This window comes from Anguilla anguilla, chromosome 13 (genome assembly GCF_013347855.1).
Source record: "Anguilla anguilla isolate fAngAng1 chromosome 13, fAngAng1.pri, whole genome shotgun sequence".
In the NCBI taxonomy this organism is placed as follows: Eukaryota; Metazoa; Chordata; class Actinopteri; order Anguilliformes; family Anguillidae; genus Anguilla; species Anguilla anguilla.
The window spans coordinates 39,238,619-39,252,534 of record NC_049213.1 but is presented as its reverse complement, the minus strand read 5'-3'; the positions used below and the strand labels follow the sequence as shown (position 1 = coordinate 39,252,534).

The window sequence follows — 13,916 nt, the reverse complement described above, 5'->3', positions numbered from 1 at the left end:
TCTTCTTCCTTATCGTCTTGATCTGCGAAATGGACGATGGTGCTGGGCAAAAATAAAAATACAACCCCTAATCTGATTAATGGCTTTTAATATAACATTTAACATGATTATGCTCTATTACTGAATCACCCAGTAGATGTGCGGGAGTTTTTTATTTTTTAAAGAGCTGACTCAGCGTCGAATTGGCTGTAGCACAGTAATCCATACTGTTCGGAAGTGCTGAGCGAGCTTCAGTGCTTGTGCCATTGTCTGGAACAAAGGCACATTTTGCCACTAAAAACTCGACAAAAAAATATAATAAATATAAAAACCTCGAACTGGGCTCTGGGAGATGAGCGATCTCTGTCACATTTTCAAAAACGTAAATGTTTTCCTTTAAGGACACGAGAGAAAGACACACTCTGCACGTCTGTACATATGTTTTATTTTCGTCTTCTTCTCCATCGCCCGAGGAAGTGCGCGATCGTGGGTGTTTCAGAGCGGTTCTGCCGCTGCGAAGCGCGCGTTCGCGGGACGCGGGGCGGGAGATGAACATCCCGTCGCGTGTTATGAGAGGGCCGGCGGGGGTTTCTGCGGCTCTCTGGTCGAAGGGGGCGCCTCGGACGGTGCGGCGGTCTCTCTGTCGCGCCTTTCACGCCGCGCGAAACGCTCTTTAAAATTACGCCCCCGCCCGCGTCTGAAAATAGAGCGCTCTCGTGCGGAGAATGTGGGCGGAGCTGGCGTTCTTAGCAAGCGCAAGGTGTTTTTTTTTTCTTTTTTTAATTTTCGTTTGAGCGAGGCTCTGTGGCGTGGCCTTGGTGTTCTCCTACAACTCTTACTGTCTTCCATCGGTCCCGTTGGGGTGGTTTTAAAGAGGGGGGGGGGGGGGGAGTGGTGGTGTTGAACTGCTGGTGGAGGACTGTTTGCCGAGCACTGGATAAATGCATCGTGGGGAGAAATGCATGCTAAAATGTGTGGTTTTGTTGTGCGCAAACGAATGACGATTTTTCCCCCCTGTGTCATTTCCTGTGTCATTTCACTTTCTCTGCTAATTTCTGTCTACAGAACATCCTCTGTACATTTCCAAATATGGTATTCCGGTTTGCATGTACGTCCAGGTGTGGTGATTCCCCCATCCCCCCACTGTCTGCCCCCCCCTCCGCTCCCCCCAACCCCCCAACCCTGGACTCTTTTTTTTTTTTTTAATGATCCGATCCGGATCTTTCGGCCCCGCCGGCGCGGAGCTCCTGATTACGCGCAGACGCTTATCAATCGCGGATCAATAGACCTGATCACAGGCGGCGCGTGGCGTTTACGGGGGCCATCGATCCCGCGGCTGAGCCGAGCCGAGCTGAGCTGAGCCCCTCTCTCTCTCTCATTAGCGCCGTTCGCTCGCCCCCACGTCTCCGCTGTAACCGATGACAACCTCAAGCGCTTTTAATTGAAAACCATCGATCCCCATTTTTTATTCCTTTTTGTCAGCTCTTTGCGATGATGGCCGTGCGTCGTCGATGCGGGACGTGAGCTTGAAAGGACGGCTCCTTCCATCATCACCACGTGGGCTTTGATTGGTTCGTTTTGGCCGTCTGGACCCCCCCCCCCCCCTCCCCCTTTCTCATCCCTGCCAGGAGTCGCAAACCGTTTACCAGAAGCATTAATGCAAACTGACTCGTTTCACCGGGCTGGGGCAGAGCGTGATTGCTCCAGGGGACGGTTTTGTCCTCCTGAACTGGAGCCCAGTTGTTCTGACCGGCACACCCTGTTCTCCCTGTTTGTGTTTCCCTGCTTTGGGTTGAGTGATCCGATCCGTTTGTTTCTCTGGGGCGATGACTTCATTCCAGCGGCGCAGCAGTGGGGTGAGCGCCGGTCAACTGGTACCCTTTCTCAGCGGTGATAAGCAGCTCCTCCAGACCCTCAGGGATTGGACGAGGTGGTCAGCAGCTCCTCAGGGATTGGCTGAGGTGATTAGCAGCAGCCTCAGGGATTGGACGAGGCACAGAGCAGACACAGATGGTGGTAGATCTAGTTTTTTTGGGGATTTGATGTACTGGGTCGTGAGGCACAGCAAACACCCTTTTTGTTGTTGGACTGCTCCATTATTTCCTCCATTTTGAACCTCCTTTTTCTTTCTTTTTTTTTTTTCCCTCTCCTAGCCTCTCAGAGCTGAAATATACTTCTTTGGAGGACATTTAACGTACTCCCTGACATGCTTTTGTAACTCACACAACACTTTTCATGAGCTAAGGTGTACATAAATACCACCATGGGGGGGAGGGGGGTAAGGGGGGGGGGTTGCCATTATGGAGCTTTTTGTGGTGGGGGAGAGCACATGCTAATTTCTGACTCGGTATTCCAAACCCACGCCTATACCCACCACACTGTTATTAATAGGGAGAGCTTACTGTAGCTAAGAGTGTTCGTGGACTTTTACGTCCTTTCCACGTCAATCAAAGCAGTTCCATTAATAGCCATCCGGCTTTTCGCATACCGATTTGCGCTGGTAAGATGTGACATCTGGGACTGATAGGTTTTTTTTTTTTTCCCCTGAGAGAACGTGCTTAAAAAACAGATAAAACGAATTAGAAATAATAAGCTCTATTCATGTGAGATGTCTTCATTCACCCGTTTAATACACAAGCGAGACATTTCCATAGAAACCTGGCATTGGCTGTCTTCTGCATAGCACAAACAGCTGACAGCTTGTTTTCTTCAAAGGATACATTTTGCACATTAATGATATTAGCGGTAACAGCTTGCGGTGAGGCGTATCCCGTGTCCCATGTGTCTTGGCCAAGCGGTAGCTGAAGTGAACATGCCGCAGTTTGTGTGGGATACAGGGACAGGTGTGCGGTACTTCAGAAACGGAGGCTTGCAGGCAGGTGCCGTTCGGTTCCATTCTGAAGCTGAGCTCGTGGCCTCAGTTTCCTTTTGATCGATTTGAGATTCAGGGGTGAAATGTTTGTATATTCATGTATTCTGTGGTAATGGTAATGGCCTTCAGTTTTATTGAGGTTCAGGGTGAAAATGTAAGCCATCCCAGTCCATCCGTGTAATCTGTGGTAATGACCTGTTTCCTTTCAAGCTCAGTGAGATTCTGTGTGAAATTTTTATCCATCCTAGTCCATTCATGTACTCTATGGTAATGACTTCAGTTTCCTTTTGAAGTTCAGCAAGATTCTGTGTAAATTTTTTATCATCCTAGTCCATTCATGTACTCTATGGTAAGCAGTCATTCATGTTCCAGTGTTCATTCAGGTGCCTATAGTGGACAATACTTCTTGTCCTCAGAAAGCACACATTTGTTTCACATTTATTTTACTTCCAGTTTCCTCTGTAAAGAGTCTGTTTGAAAATGTCTCTGTAAAACGCTGTGTTAAATTAATAGAATTTATATCACCGACTTTCCCCCAGAAGCACGTATGACACTTGGTGAATGGTTTGAGTACGTCTGGTGTTCTTTCTGAATCGTCTGGGCTGAACGCGATCTCTGGCCAGGGTTTCATTCGTGCCCGAACAGCACGTTTATTAATTTTAAAGTAATAGAGTTTTAATGTCGTAGATTCACTTCCGATTAGCTTTTCGGACTTCTCCTCTGATAGGGAGATGAGGTGCGTTTTTCAATCCATTTGCAACCTAAGTCCTCAAATTGAAAATCCATATGGGTGTAATCAAAGCTTAGCTTGGGAGAATGCGGAATGTCTTTTTTCATCCAGTCCTTGGGAATTACATAAAGATAAGCTGGGTTGTGCCTGTTATTAATTGTGACTCAGTCATTAATCGTGTGTCACCATATTGTATTATTCCTCATAACTGTACAAGAAAAGGTCAATAATGAAGATGCATGCATTTTTCATCTCTGATTTTAAAGAATTCCAGTGATGAAGAACTGGATTACACCCATTAGATTTGCTTCTATACCAATATTCCATGCAATTTTCTAAGAAGTACAGCAGCACGGAGTATGTTTGCAGGCAATAACATTCTTTGAATTCTTCTTCGTCTTCTTCACCCTTAACAAAACTGATGACTGTACTCTCTGTTTTATCTCCATTACGTACTCCCTTCACACATAAATGTGTTGCCTGGAAGTTCAGGTGCGCAGTGGAAAACAAATGAAAGTCGTATTTTTGAGAGAGCACGCCGACGGTAAGAACAGTAAAAACCCTTTCCGGTAAACGAGAGGGCCTAAAATATGAGACCTGTCTCCGTGTTTCGGGTGGAGAACCGCAGCTTACACTCTCCCGAATCTGCAGATGGGCTTGCGCACAGCACCATCTGTGGTTCAAATAGCTATTTGGACTTTCTAAATTATGGCATGAATTGGATATATTCAGTCCCACGGTAGGCTCCTATATATATATATATATATATATATATACATATATATACATACTGTGTGTATATATATATATATATATATATATATACACACACATTTTTTTTTAAAGAATACGACACCTGTCTTATTATTTTACAGTGTATGTGCTGTAGAACACTTGCATTTCAAGCAATGCACTTTTTAAATTTATTTTAAAACCACCACTTGGTTTTCCTGCTCACTGCGTGTTCGTGTCGGGGAGTAATGCAGAATAGTCAGTGTTAGCCTGCTGTTAAGCGTGTGTCCAGTCTGTGCCGGGCGTGGGCGAGCGTGCACGTGGGCGAGCGTGCACGTGGGCGAGCGTGCACGTGGGCGAGCGCGCACATGGGCGAGCGTGCACATGGGCGAGCGTGCACGGGCTCCAAACGCAGCTGTTCCAGCGTGTCTGTTCAGCGGGTGCGGCTGAAATGGCGGGTTTGGAATGTGCTCTGTATCTACAGTGTGTATCTTAACGTTGGTATCATTTTTTAAATAAATTTGTGATGTCAGCATTTGAGCAGCTCTTTAAGAAGGAACCCCACTGAAAGTCAATCATACGGTTAGGTGTTGGGCATTGCAGTTTATTTAAATGGTGCAATACGCAACACACACACACGCATACACACACAAACAAGGTACTATTTCAGTTTTTACGTGTTTGGAAAATGCAATGTGCAGTTCTCCAGGTTTGTGTGTTTGATCTTTTATTTTTATCCTTTACTGTTCTTTATTTGGATCCTTTTATTTTATTTTTATTTATCCTTATATAACGGTGCACATGAAGAAGAAGCTTACGCCTCTGAAAGTTTCCTTGAGTTGTGAGTGGCTGTAATACCAGATAGTGGTTCATACACTGTACTGGGTGGCCAGAATCTTTGCAGGTTTGAGGCACAATAAAAGCTAGGTAGGTATGGATTCACCGTACGTGGAGACGAGTGAAGTTTGCCTGTCCGCGCGGTATTATCGCGATCGCGGTGTGGCGGTGTCGCGGGCGGCTGGGTCCTTTTAAGGGCGAGGCCCTTTTAACGGCAGGGCCCTTTTAACGGCGGGACCCGCTCTCGATTGTTTTTTTTTTCCCCACAGTGCACGTGAAAGCGGGGACCTGTGAGGTCATCGCGGCCCATCGCTGCTGCAACAAGAACAAGATCGAGGAGCGGTCCCAGACCGTCAAGTGCTCCTGCTTCCCCGGCCAGGTTGCCGGGACAACGAGAGCCGCCCCATCCTGCGTGGACGGTGAGGCCCGCGCGCCCCAAACATCACATTACAGGCGTTTAGCGGACACTCTTATCCATTACATTACATTACAGGCATTTGGCAGATGCTCTTATCCAGAGCGACGTACAACAAAGTGTATAACCACAACCAGGAACAAGTATGACGAAACCCCTAGAGAGAAGTACTGGTCCAAGTACAGGGAACAACCGCATAGTTCAACTTGGACCCTGATGGTTAAACTGATTAACACTAACAACGAGAGCGGCAACAACGCAATCTATGGAAAAATAAAAATAAAAATACAAGTAGTCGTTAAGACAGTTGATGCACCTAAGTCACCTATGAAACAGAGCGACTTACACAGCATCTTCACACAGCATTTACACTGCATCCATTAACACATCTGGATATATACTGGAGCAATGCAGGTTAAGTACCTGCCCAGGGAATTGAATCTGTGACGTTTGGGTTACAAGACCAGCTCCTTACCCATTATACTGCACTGCCGCCTAACACCAGCATCCAGTGTCACCCAGGGATGCGAGGGTTTCAGTCATCCAGTCGTTACAGGATTTCTTTGCACGCCAGTGACTCCTGCTGGTCGGTCAGGTGCCTGTGCCCGTTGAGGTGGACATTGATTTCCTTTCTCCAAATGATGACTCATATCTGATGGTCTGTTACATGTTTACATGTGCACAGCTGGCACTGAGACTGCTGACCTTGGTTTCAGAGACTGAGAGCTGCTAACTGGCATACGGTAATGAGCACTGCATTAGTGAGCACTGCACTAATGAGTGCTGACTTAACCAACACTGAGTTAACGAGTGCTGCACTAATGATCAGTGAGTTAACGAGAGGTGCACTAACGAGCTCTGAGTTAATGAGAGGTGCACTAACGAGCTCTGAGTTAACAAGCTCTGAGTTAAGGAGAGGTGCACTAACGAGCTCTGAGTTAACGAGCTCTTGTGTTAACGAGCGATGCACTAACAAGCTCTGAGTTAACGAGCTCTGAGTTAAGGAGTGATGCACTAACGAGCTCTTGTGTTAACGAGTGATGAATTAACGAGCGGCGTGGTCGCTCTCCCCTCCGCAGCCTCCATAGTAGCGCAGAAGTGGTGGTGCCAGATGCAGCCCTGCATGGACGGGGAGGAGTGCAAGGTTCTGCCCGACCTGAAGGGCTGGAGCTGCAGCACGGGCAACAAAGTCAAGACCACCAAGGTGAGTCCCGGCTCCGCCCACCTGCCCAAGCACCAATCAGCCGAGGGGAGGTCGGCCCGCCGCGATTCCCTCTGGTGGAACCGCTGACGGAAAAAAAGTGTGCAAAAATTATACCTGTAGGGGTGCAAAAGCTTGCCACAGGAGCAGTACCCTCAGAGGTACGCCACTGGTACCTTTTGGTCTGTGAGTATTCTTAGTATTCTAAGGTACAAATATGCCCTGGTGAGGGAACATTTTACCTTAGAGAACAAAAACGGACCCCCCTACCGTACCCCTTTTTCTGACAGTGCAGCGTTCCTGTCCCTACAAACACCCCCCCCCCCCCATCTGCCCACCGCACTGCTCCACAGTCTTGGATTTTTGAAAGGGTTTTTTTTTTTAATGACGCTCTGCTCGTGTGCATAATTGACCCCCCCCCCCCCCCCTTGCTCATGTGTTCCGCAGCCCCGAGTTGCGAATGGGAAGATCTGGTTTGAAATCGGCTCTCAGCGAATCTCAGCGCGCCATGTAGAGGCCTGCTCCGATAACACTGACGGGACCGGACCAAGCGTCCCAGCCTCTTAAATAACAGCAGTGAAGGGGCTGAGCTGAAAACGCACTCTTCTTCTTCTTCTTCTTCTTCTTCTTCTTCTTCTGTAGTGTGGAGACTGAGCCCCAGGCCTACTGCAGTGCGTTCCACTGTTACTGAGAAAACTGGCTTTTAGTCTTGAATGCAAAAACAAAATTAAAACAAGCGGAGTTAATGATGGGATGAAAAAATAAAATAATAAAAATCATCATCATCATCCTCTTCTTCTTCATCATCATCACAGTCATAATTATGACACTAAGAAAAACAACTATATTAATATCATCACGAATATCATCACTGTCAGTAATATTGATGAGAATAGTAATCATCATCATCATCTTCGTCATTGACATCGTTCCTTATCCTTGGCTCTCAGTCACACCTTCCGTTTCACTCACGCACACACCTGTGCTGGAGCTCTGTGTGCATTATTGACCAATCACGAGGCTGCCTGTGTCAAACCTTTTATTTCACTGGGGTTAATAATTCAGGATTTCTTCACTGGCCCACAGAACAAGAACTTTGGGCAGGAGGGGGGTGGGGGGGGGGGCTGGTTAGCGGGGGCGAGGGAGTCGATGTCGGCATCACATGTAGTTTGATTTGGAATTCTCTGTGCACATGGCCCAGGTTCCCCCTGTGACCTCACAGCTCCTCCGATTGCTCGTCCAATCAGGGCTCAGGTCTGCTGTTAGCTATGCAGGAGGCATCGGATGCACGATTCCATGAGGGATTCATGCTGGAAAAATTCTTGCGGAAGGCAACGGCATGATGCATTCTGGAGATGGATTCATGGTTCATAATTCATATTTTCCATGTGCTCTGTGCTGCTTTTGAAATTTGGTTTATAAATATTTTTTCTTTTGAATTTTTAAAAATTAATAGCGAATACGTATCTTCAAGATTAAGTGAGGCAACAGTGATTAAATACTACTACTAGTACTGCTACTACTACTACTCATGATAATAATAATAAGAAGAAGAAGAAGAAGAAGAAGAAGAAGAAGAAGAAGAAGAAGAAGAAGAAGAAGAAGAAGAAGAAGAAGAAGAAGAAGAAGAAGAAGAAGAAGAAGAAGAAGAAGAAGAAGAAGAAGAAGAAGAAGAAGAAGAAGAAGAAGAAGAAGAAGAAGAAGAAGAAGAAGAAGAATTGACTGACTGGGGGGGTTGCAGACCTGGATGAGGAAGGGGGTCCAGATTTCATTTGCAGATGGGGGGGGGGGGGGGGGCAGTGTAACCTTAGATTTTTGGGTGTTCCAATCAGAAACTGGGTGTGGCTGTGGGATGGGTTGTTGGGCTCAAACTGGTGTTGTAGACACATCGGCTATTTGCTCGCCATTTTTTCTGTAGTTTTCTATTTAATATTTAGGTTTTCCTCTTATGAATTCATGCCATTTTTACAAGTGGGTATTTTTTATTGAGATTCACATGAAAAAGGAATTTTAAAATGAATGGACTCAGCTATTCTGTGCATAAAAATGGAAATGATGTAAACATAAATGTGATTTCCGGAAAGGTTTGATAAGATCCTGTTAGTGATGTCTGGGGTGCCTGGGTAAAATAAAATGTTCTGCTTGTGCAGGAAGCTTTAAGAAAGCAAAGCTGTTCTGTGTGTGAGTGTGCTTGAGTGTTTGTGTCTGTGTGTGCTTGCATGTGCATTTATGTGTGTGTGTGCGTGTGTGAGTGTGTGTGCATTTGAGCACATGTGAATGTGTGCGTGTGTGTGAGAGTGTGTGTACATTTGTGCATGCGTGTGCGTGTGTATGTGCATTTGTGCGTGTGTGTTTGTGAGAGTGTGTGTACATTTGTGCAGGTGTGCGCGTGCACGTGTGTGTGTATGTGCAGGTGTGCGCGTGCACGTGTGTGTGTATGTGCAGGTGTGCGCGTGCACGTGTGTGTGTATGTGCAGGTGTGCGCGTGCACGTGTGTGTATGTGCAGGTGTGCGCGTGCACGTGCGTGTGTATGTGCATTTGTGCGTGTGTGTGTGTGAGAGTGTGTGTGTACATTTGTGCAGGTGTGAGTGTGCACGTGTGTGTGTATGTGCAGGTGTGTGTGCGCATTTGTGCAGGTGTGCGTGTGCACGTGTGTGTGTATGTGCAGGTGTGTGTGCGCATTTGTGCAGGTGTGCGTGTGCACGTGTGTGTGTATGTGCAGGTGTGTGTGCGCATTTGTGCTCGTACAGTCATCCTTTTGCAAAGGCACACTTTAAATGTATCGATTTGGCTGGTATCACTCCGTTACCATAGGGGTGTAAAGTGAAACGGACGATCTTTATATTTCCAAGGGATGATGAATCACAGAGGGGAATGTGCTAAAGAGGAAGTGAGCGTGTGTGTGTGTGTGTGTGTGTGTGTGTGTGTGTGTGTGTGTGTGTGTGTATGCGCGCGTGTGTGTGTGTGTGTGTGTGTGTGTACTCATACGCGCGTGTGTGTGTGTGTGTGTGTGTATGTGTGTACGCGTGCGTGTGTGTGTGTGAGTGTGTGTGTGTGTGTACGCGCGCGCGTGTGTGTGTGAGTGTGTGTGTGTGTGTGTGTGTGTGTGTACGCGCGTGCGTGTGTGTGTACGCGCGTGCGTGTGTGTGTGTGTGTGTACGCGCGTGCATGCGTGTGTGTGTACATGGGTGCGTGTGTGTGTACGCGCGTACGTGCGTGTGTGTGTGTGTGTACGCGTGTGCGTGTGTGCGTGTGTGTGTGTGTGTGTGTGTGTGTGTGTGTGTGTGTGTGTGTGTGTACGTGCGTGTGTGTGTGTGTGTGTGTACGTGTGCGTGTGTGTGTGTGTGTGTACGTGCGTGCGTGTGTGTGTGTGTGTACGCATACGCGCGCGCGTGTGTGTGTGTGTGTATGTGTGTGTGTGTGTACGTGTGTGTGTGTGTGTGTATGCGCGCGCGCGTGTGTGTGTGTGTGTGTGTGTACGTGCGTGTGTGTATGCGCGCGTGTGTGTACGTGCATGTGTGCGTGTGTGTGCGTGTGTGTGCGTGTGTGTGTGTGTGTGTGTGTGTACGTGCGTGTGTGTGTGTGTATGCGCGCGCGCGCGCGTGTGTGTGTGTGTACGTGTGTGTGTGTGTGTGTGTGTGTACGTGCGTGTGTGTGTGTGCATGTGTGTGCGGAAAACAGGCCGCGCTTGGATCTGATTGGCGGCGCGGCGCTGCAGCTGCCTGTCTGCCGCGCTGCGACTCTCAGGCCCCGACCCTAACCCTAACCCCGACCGCACGGCGGGCCGGTCCACGCTTTGATGTTCCGAGCTGGTGTGGCCGGAGGAGACAGGACGCTGAACCCAGGCGCTGCGGCCAATCAGCTCGGAGCGGAGCGCGGACGCGAGAGGACAGCTTGACATCGTGGCTCGGGGGCGGGGGGGGCGGGGGGTGGTGGTGGGGGGGGGATAAGCGGATAAACACCAGGCAAAGGTTTACGCTTTCGGCTGCTTCTGACTGTGAGCTTTGAACACGCTCGGATGAGCAGGTGATCACTGCACTGGGGGAGGGGGGGGTTCAGGGGGGGGCGGGGGGCAGGGGGACTGGGGGGGGCTTTTCATCAGCAGTACTCCCACGTCTCCCTCCAGCCCCCCCCCCATACCTCGTGCGGTGATGTTTTTTGGTCCCGGTGAGATGGGTGGGCGGGGGGTGAGGCGGGTGGGCGGGGGGGGCAGACGGGTGGGTGGGGGGTGAGGCCGCAGCCCATGGGCGCGTTTCGGGACGGAAGGGGTCTTGCGGTGGAAGCGCTGCGGAGGACGAGGTTAACTGGGGTCGCGCTGGGGGCGGAGCCATTAGATCACCTGTGACCCCCGCAATGGGGCCGTCCCTGCGGTGGACTTCATTAAACCCTCGGTCACTTACGGTGCTGTTTTTGGATTCTGGAAAGAGCTGCGATCCGAGCAGCTAGAGTGGAGCCTGGAGCCTGGAAAGAGATGTAGCGTGAGTCTCAGCACTGACACTGTCAGTACCCTATTGTCAGTACCTTTCCGTCAGTACCTTTCTGACTTATGACCCTCAGCACTGACACTGTCAGTACCCTATTGTCAGTACCTTTCCGTCAGTACCTTTCTGACTTATGACCATCAGCACTGACACAGTCAGTATCTTTCTGTCAGTACCTTTCTGACTCATGACCCTCAGCACTGACACACTGTCAGTACCTCTCTGTCAGTACCTTTCAGGCCCAGAAACCTGAGGCTCGTGCTAACAGCTAGCTGAATGACACTGGCAGATGGCAACACAGTATAGCAGGTGTAATTCTTCCTAATTACACCTTATGTCTTATTAAAAGAGGTCAAACAGAACGTCGCATTGTATAAAAATCAAGTCATTAAATATGCTTTAAGTCACCCCACTTTTTACTGGCTTCAGAGCGCATGGTGAAATGGCTGTGGTGGTGCGGTTACACTGTGTGCTTGGAGAGCACTCATGACGCGCCCTTTAGCCTGAATGGACAAATGCTCTCTGCTGAGAAGTGGCTAAATGGCCATTCTTCCACTGCGCTGTACTGTCAGGCAAAGCAGAGCGGAGCAGAGCTGGTTATCTCTCCCCCTTTCAGAGAAGAGATAAAACTTCCCCGCTTGTTGTTCCTCTGAAAAGGTCAAGCAGGATGATGAAGAATAATTATCTCCTCCGTGGTGCAATTAAGAGATTTTTTTCCCCTTTTTTTTCCCCCAGCTATGCTTCCGAATGAAACTTTTTGACGGATGTTTAATTGGAGATGCGTCCCCCTTTTCTATTCTTCTCCTTCTGGAGTTTTCTAACTAAGACACGTTTTTGTTTTCCGGGAGGTCAGAGGCTGCTAACTGGTGTTCTTCTTCTCCTTTCCAGGTCACGCGATAGTCCGGCTTTCCTTCAGGGGGCGTGGCCGGCGTTGGGGACTCTCGTTTTGTGCACGGCTGCCATTGGAGGAGTGACTCGGCGCTCATTTTGCTTGCGGCGGACATGTTTGTTTGGGGGGAGGGCAGGGGGAGGGGAGGGGAGGGGAGGGGGGGGTGGCCTGCCGGACCAAGACTTGCAAAAAAATAAAAATAAAAAAATGGAAAAAAAAGACTCAAAAGACTGATACCCAGTTATATGGGAGCGGGAACTTGGACCTGTAAACATACGTATGAACTTGAGGACTCCCAGTCAAATTAAAGTACTCTGTGTTTATCGCACTGCTCCCCCCCCCCCCCCCTCGTACCTGACCCCCCCCCATTGATATCACGCAGTGTGCAGGGACATCCTGCTTTTAAGGTGGCCCTTCAGTCCATGACAAACCCTGGGTTTATAAAAGAGAACAGCAGAAGAGAAAGAGCACACACACCTCATAGCATTTAAAAAAAAAACTTATTTATTTTTTACTAACGCCTAGTGCAGTGGGTTCATGTGTATTGATTTCCTTCATCTAACCCGTAAATGCTTACAGTGCATCCATTTTCTATTATCTGAAAGCAGCCATTTTGTTTTAATTGGATTTTTGTCTCTAAAAAAATAATGTTTGCTTTCACTTTGGGGATGATGTTGGGACTGACATCTGATATTGGTCTTGATTTTTATGAAAAGGACTAATGTTTTCAGGTGAAATGCCTAAAAAAATAATTACATTGTAAAAGTTGTGGTACGAATATGTTGAAACTTAGTGTAAAGAGATTTTTCATTGACTCAATCAGAATGAAAACTGGAGGTACTGCAGTTTTAATATCTGTTTCTAAAACCTCAGTAACCACTTTTGAGTAAATGTGTGAGTATTGTCGCAAATAAAGTTATTTCAAAAGAAATCATTGCATTTTTTGGATTGAAAAATAATATTGTTCAGATACATACAAGACTACTGATGATACTCCTCTCATATCATTGAACGGTTTAAAATAATGCTTTTAGTTTCAAAGGGTTTTCAAAACTTTACAGATATATAATATAAAGCAAATACTTGTCCAACCAAATAAGTAATATAGGTCACCCAGATTGGCGTTTGAGTTCTTATGTTGTTGCTGACTGCAGGTGGTACTTTTTTCCACTGAGAGACTGTTTTAAAAATATACTCCTTTACTATTTCCCATTAATATTGTGTCTTATTGTGTACGTACTGCATTTTGTTAAGGAATGAATGAATGAATGAATAATTTGCATTTACATGCTTTACAGTGATGAGTGGGAACTCACCTCACCCATCACCAATGTGTAGCCCCCACCTGGGTGATGAACGGCAGCCATTTTGCGCCAGAACGCTCACCACACATTAGCTAAGTTGCAGAGGGAGTGAACTTTTTTTTTTTTTTTTGCCAGTTAAATCAGGGGATGATTAGGTAACAAGTTAGAGAGAGCCAGGTTGGGAATTTAGCCAGGACACCGGGGAACCACCTACTCTTTTTGTGACAAGTGTCGCAAACCATACTGACCGCGGTGAGTCAAAAACATTTGTTGCTTCGAACGTCGGCTAAAGAACAGCGCACTACTGCTGGGTTTGCTTTTCATTCATGAAGTGATTTACATGCAGGCTGCAAATTGGACATTTCTGCTTACATTGCTGTCAGGGAAAAAATAGTCACAACGTGACTTTTATATGGCGAGGGAAATTGCATTAGCATAATGTCATTTGCTAATGTCAAGTGATTTGCCGCTGCTA

The 13,916-nt window shown here is 47.5% G+C and overlaps 1 protein-coding gene across 1 annotated transcript in view; it reads left to right on the top strand.

Annotated features, from left to right (window-relative positions):
- The window catches only part of LOC118210892 (chemokine-like protein TAFA-2), a 34,299-nt gene extending 21,231 nt beyond the window's left edge, over positions 1–13,068 (top strand). Inside the window, exons 3-5 of the mRNA XM_035387394.1 lie at positions 5,420–5,569; positions 6,645–6,769; positions 12,137–13,068. Coding sequence (XP_035243285.1) covers positions 5,420–5,569; positions 6,645–6,769; positions 12,137–12,148 — 287 coding nt within the window. The 3' untranslated portion in view covers positions 12,149–13,068. The remainder of the gene's footprint in view (positions 1–5,419; positions 5,570–6,644; positions 6,770–12,136) is intronic.
- The last annotated feature ends 848 nt before the right edge of the window (positions 13,069–13,916 follow it).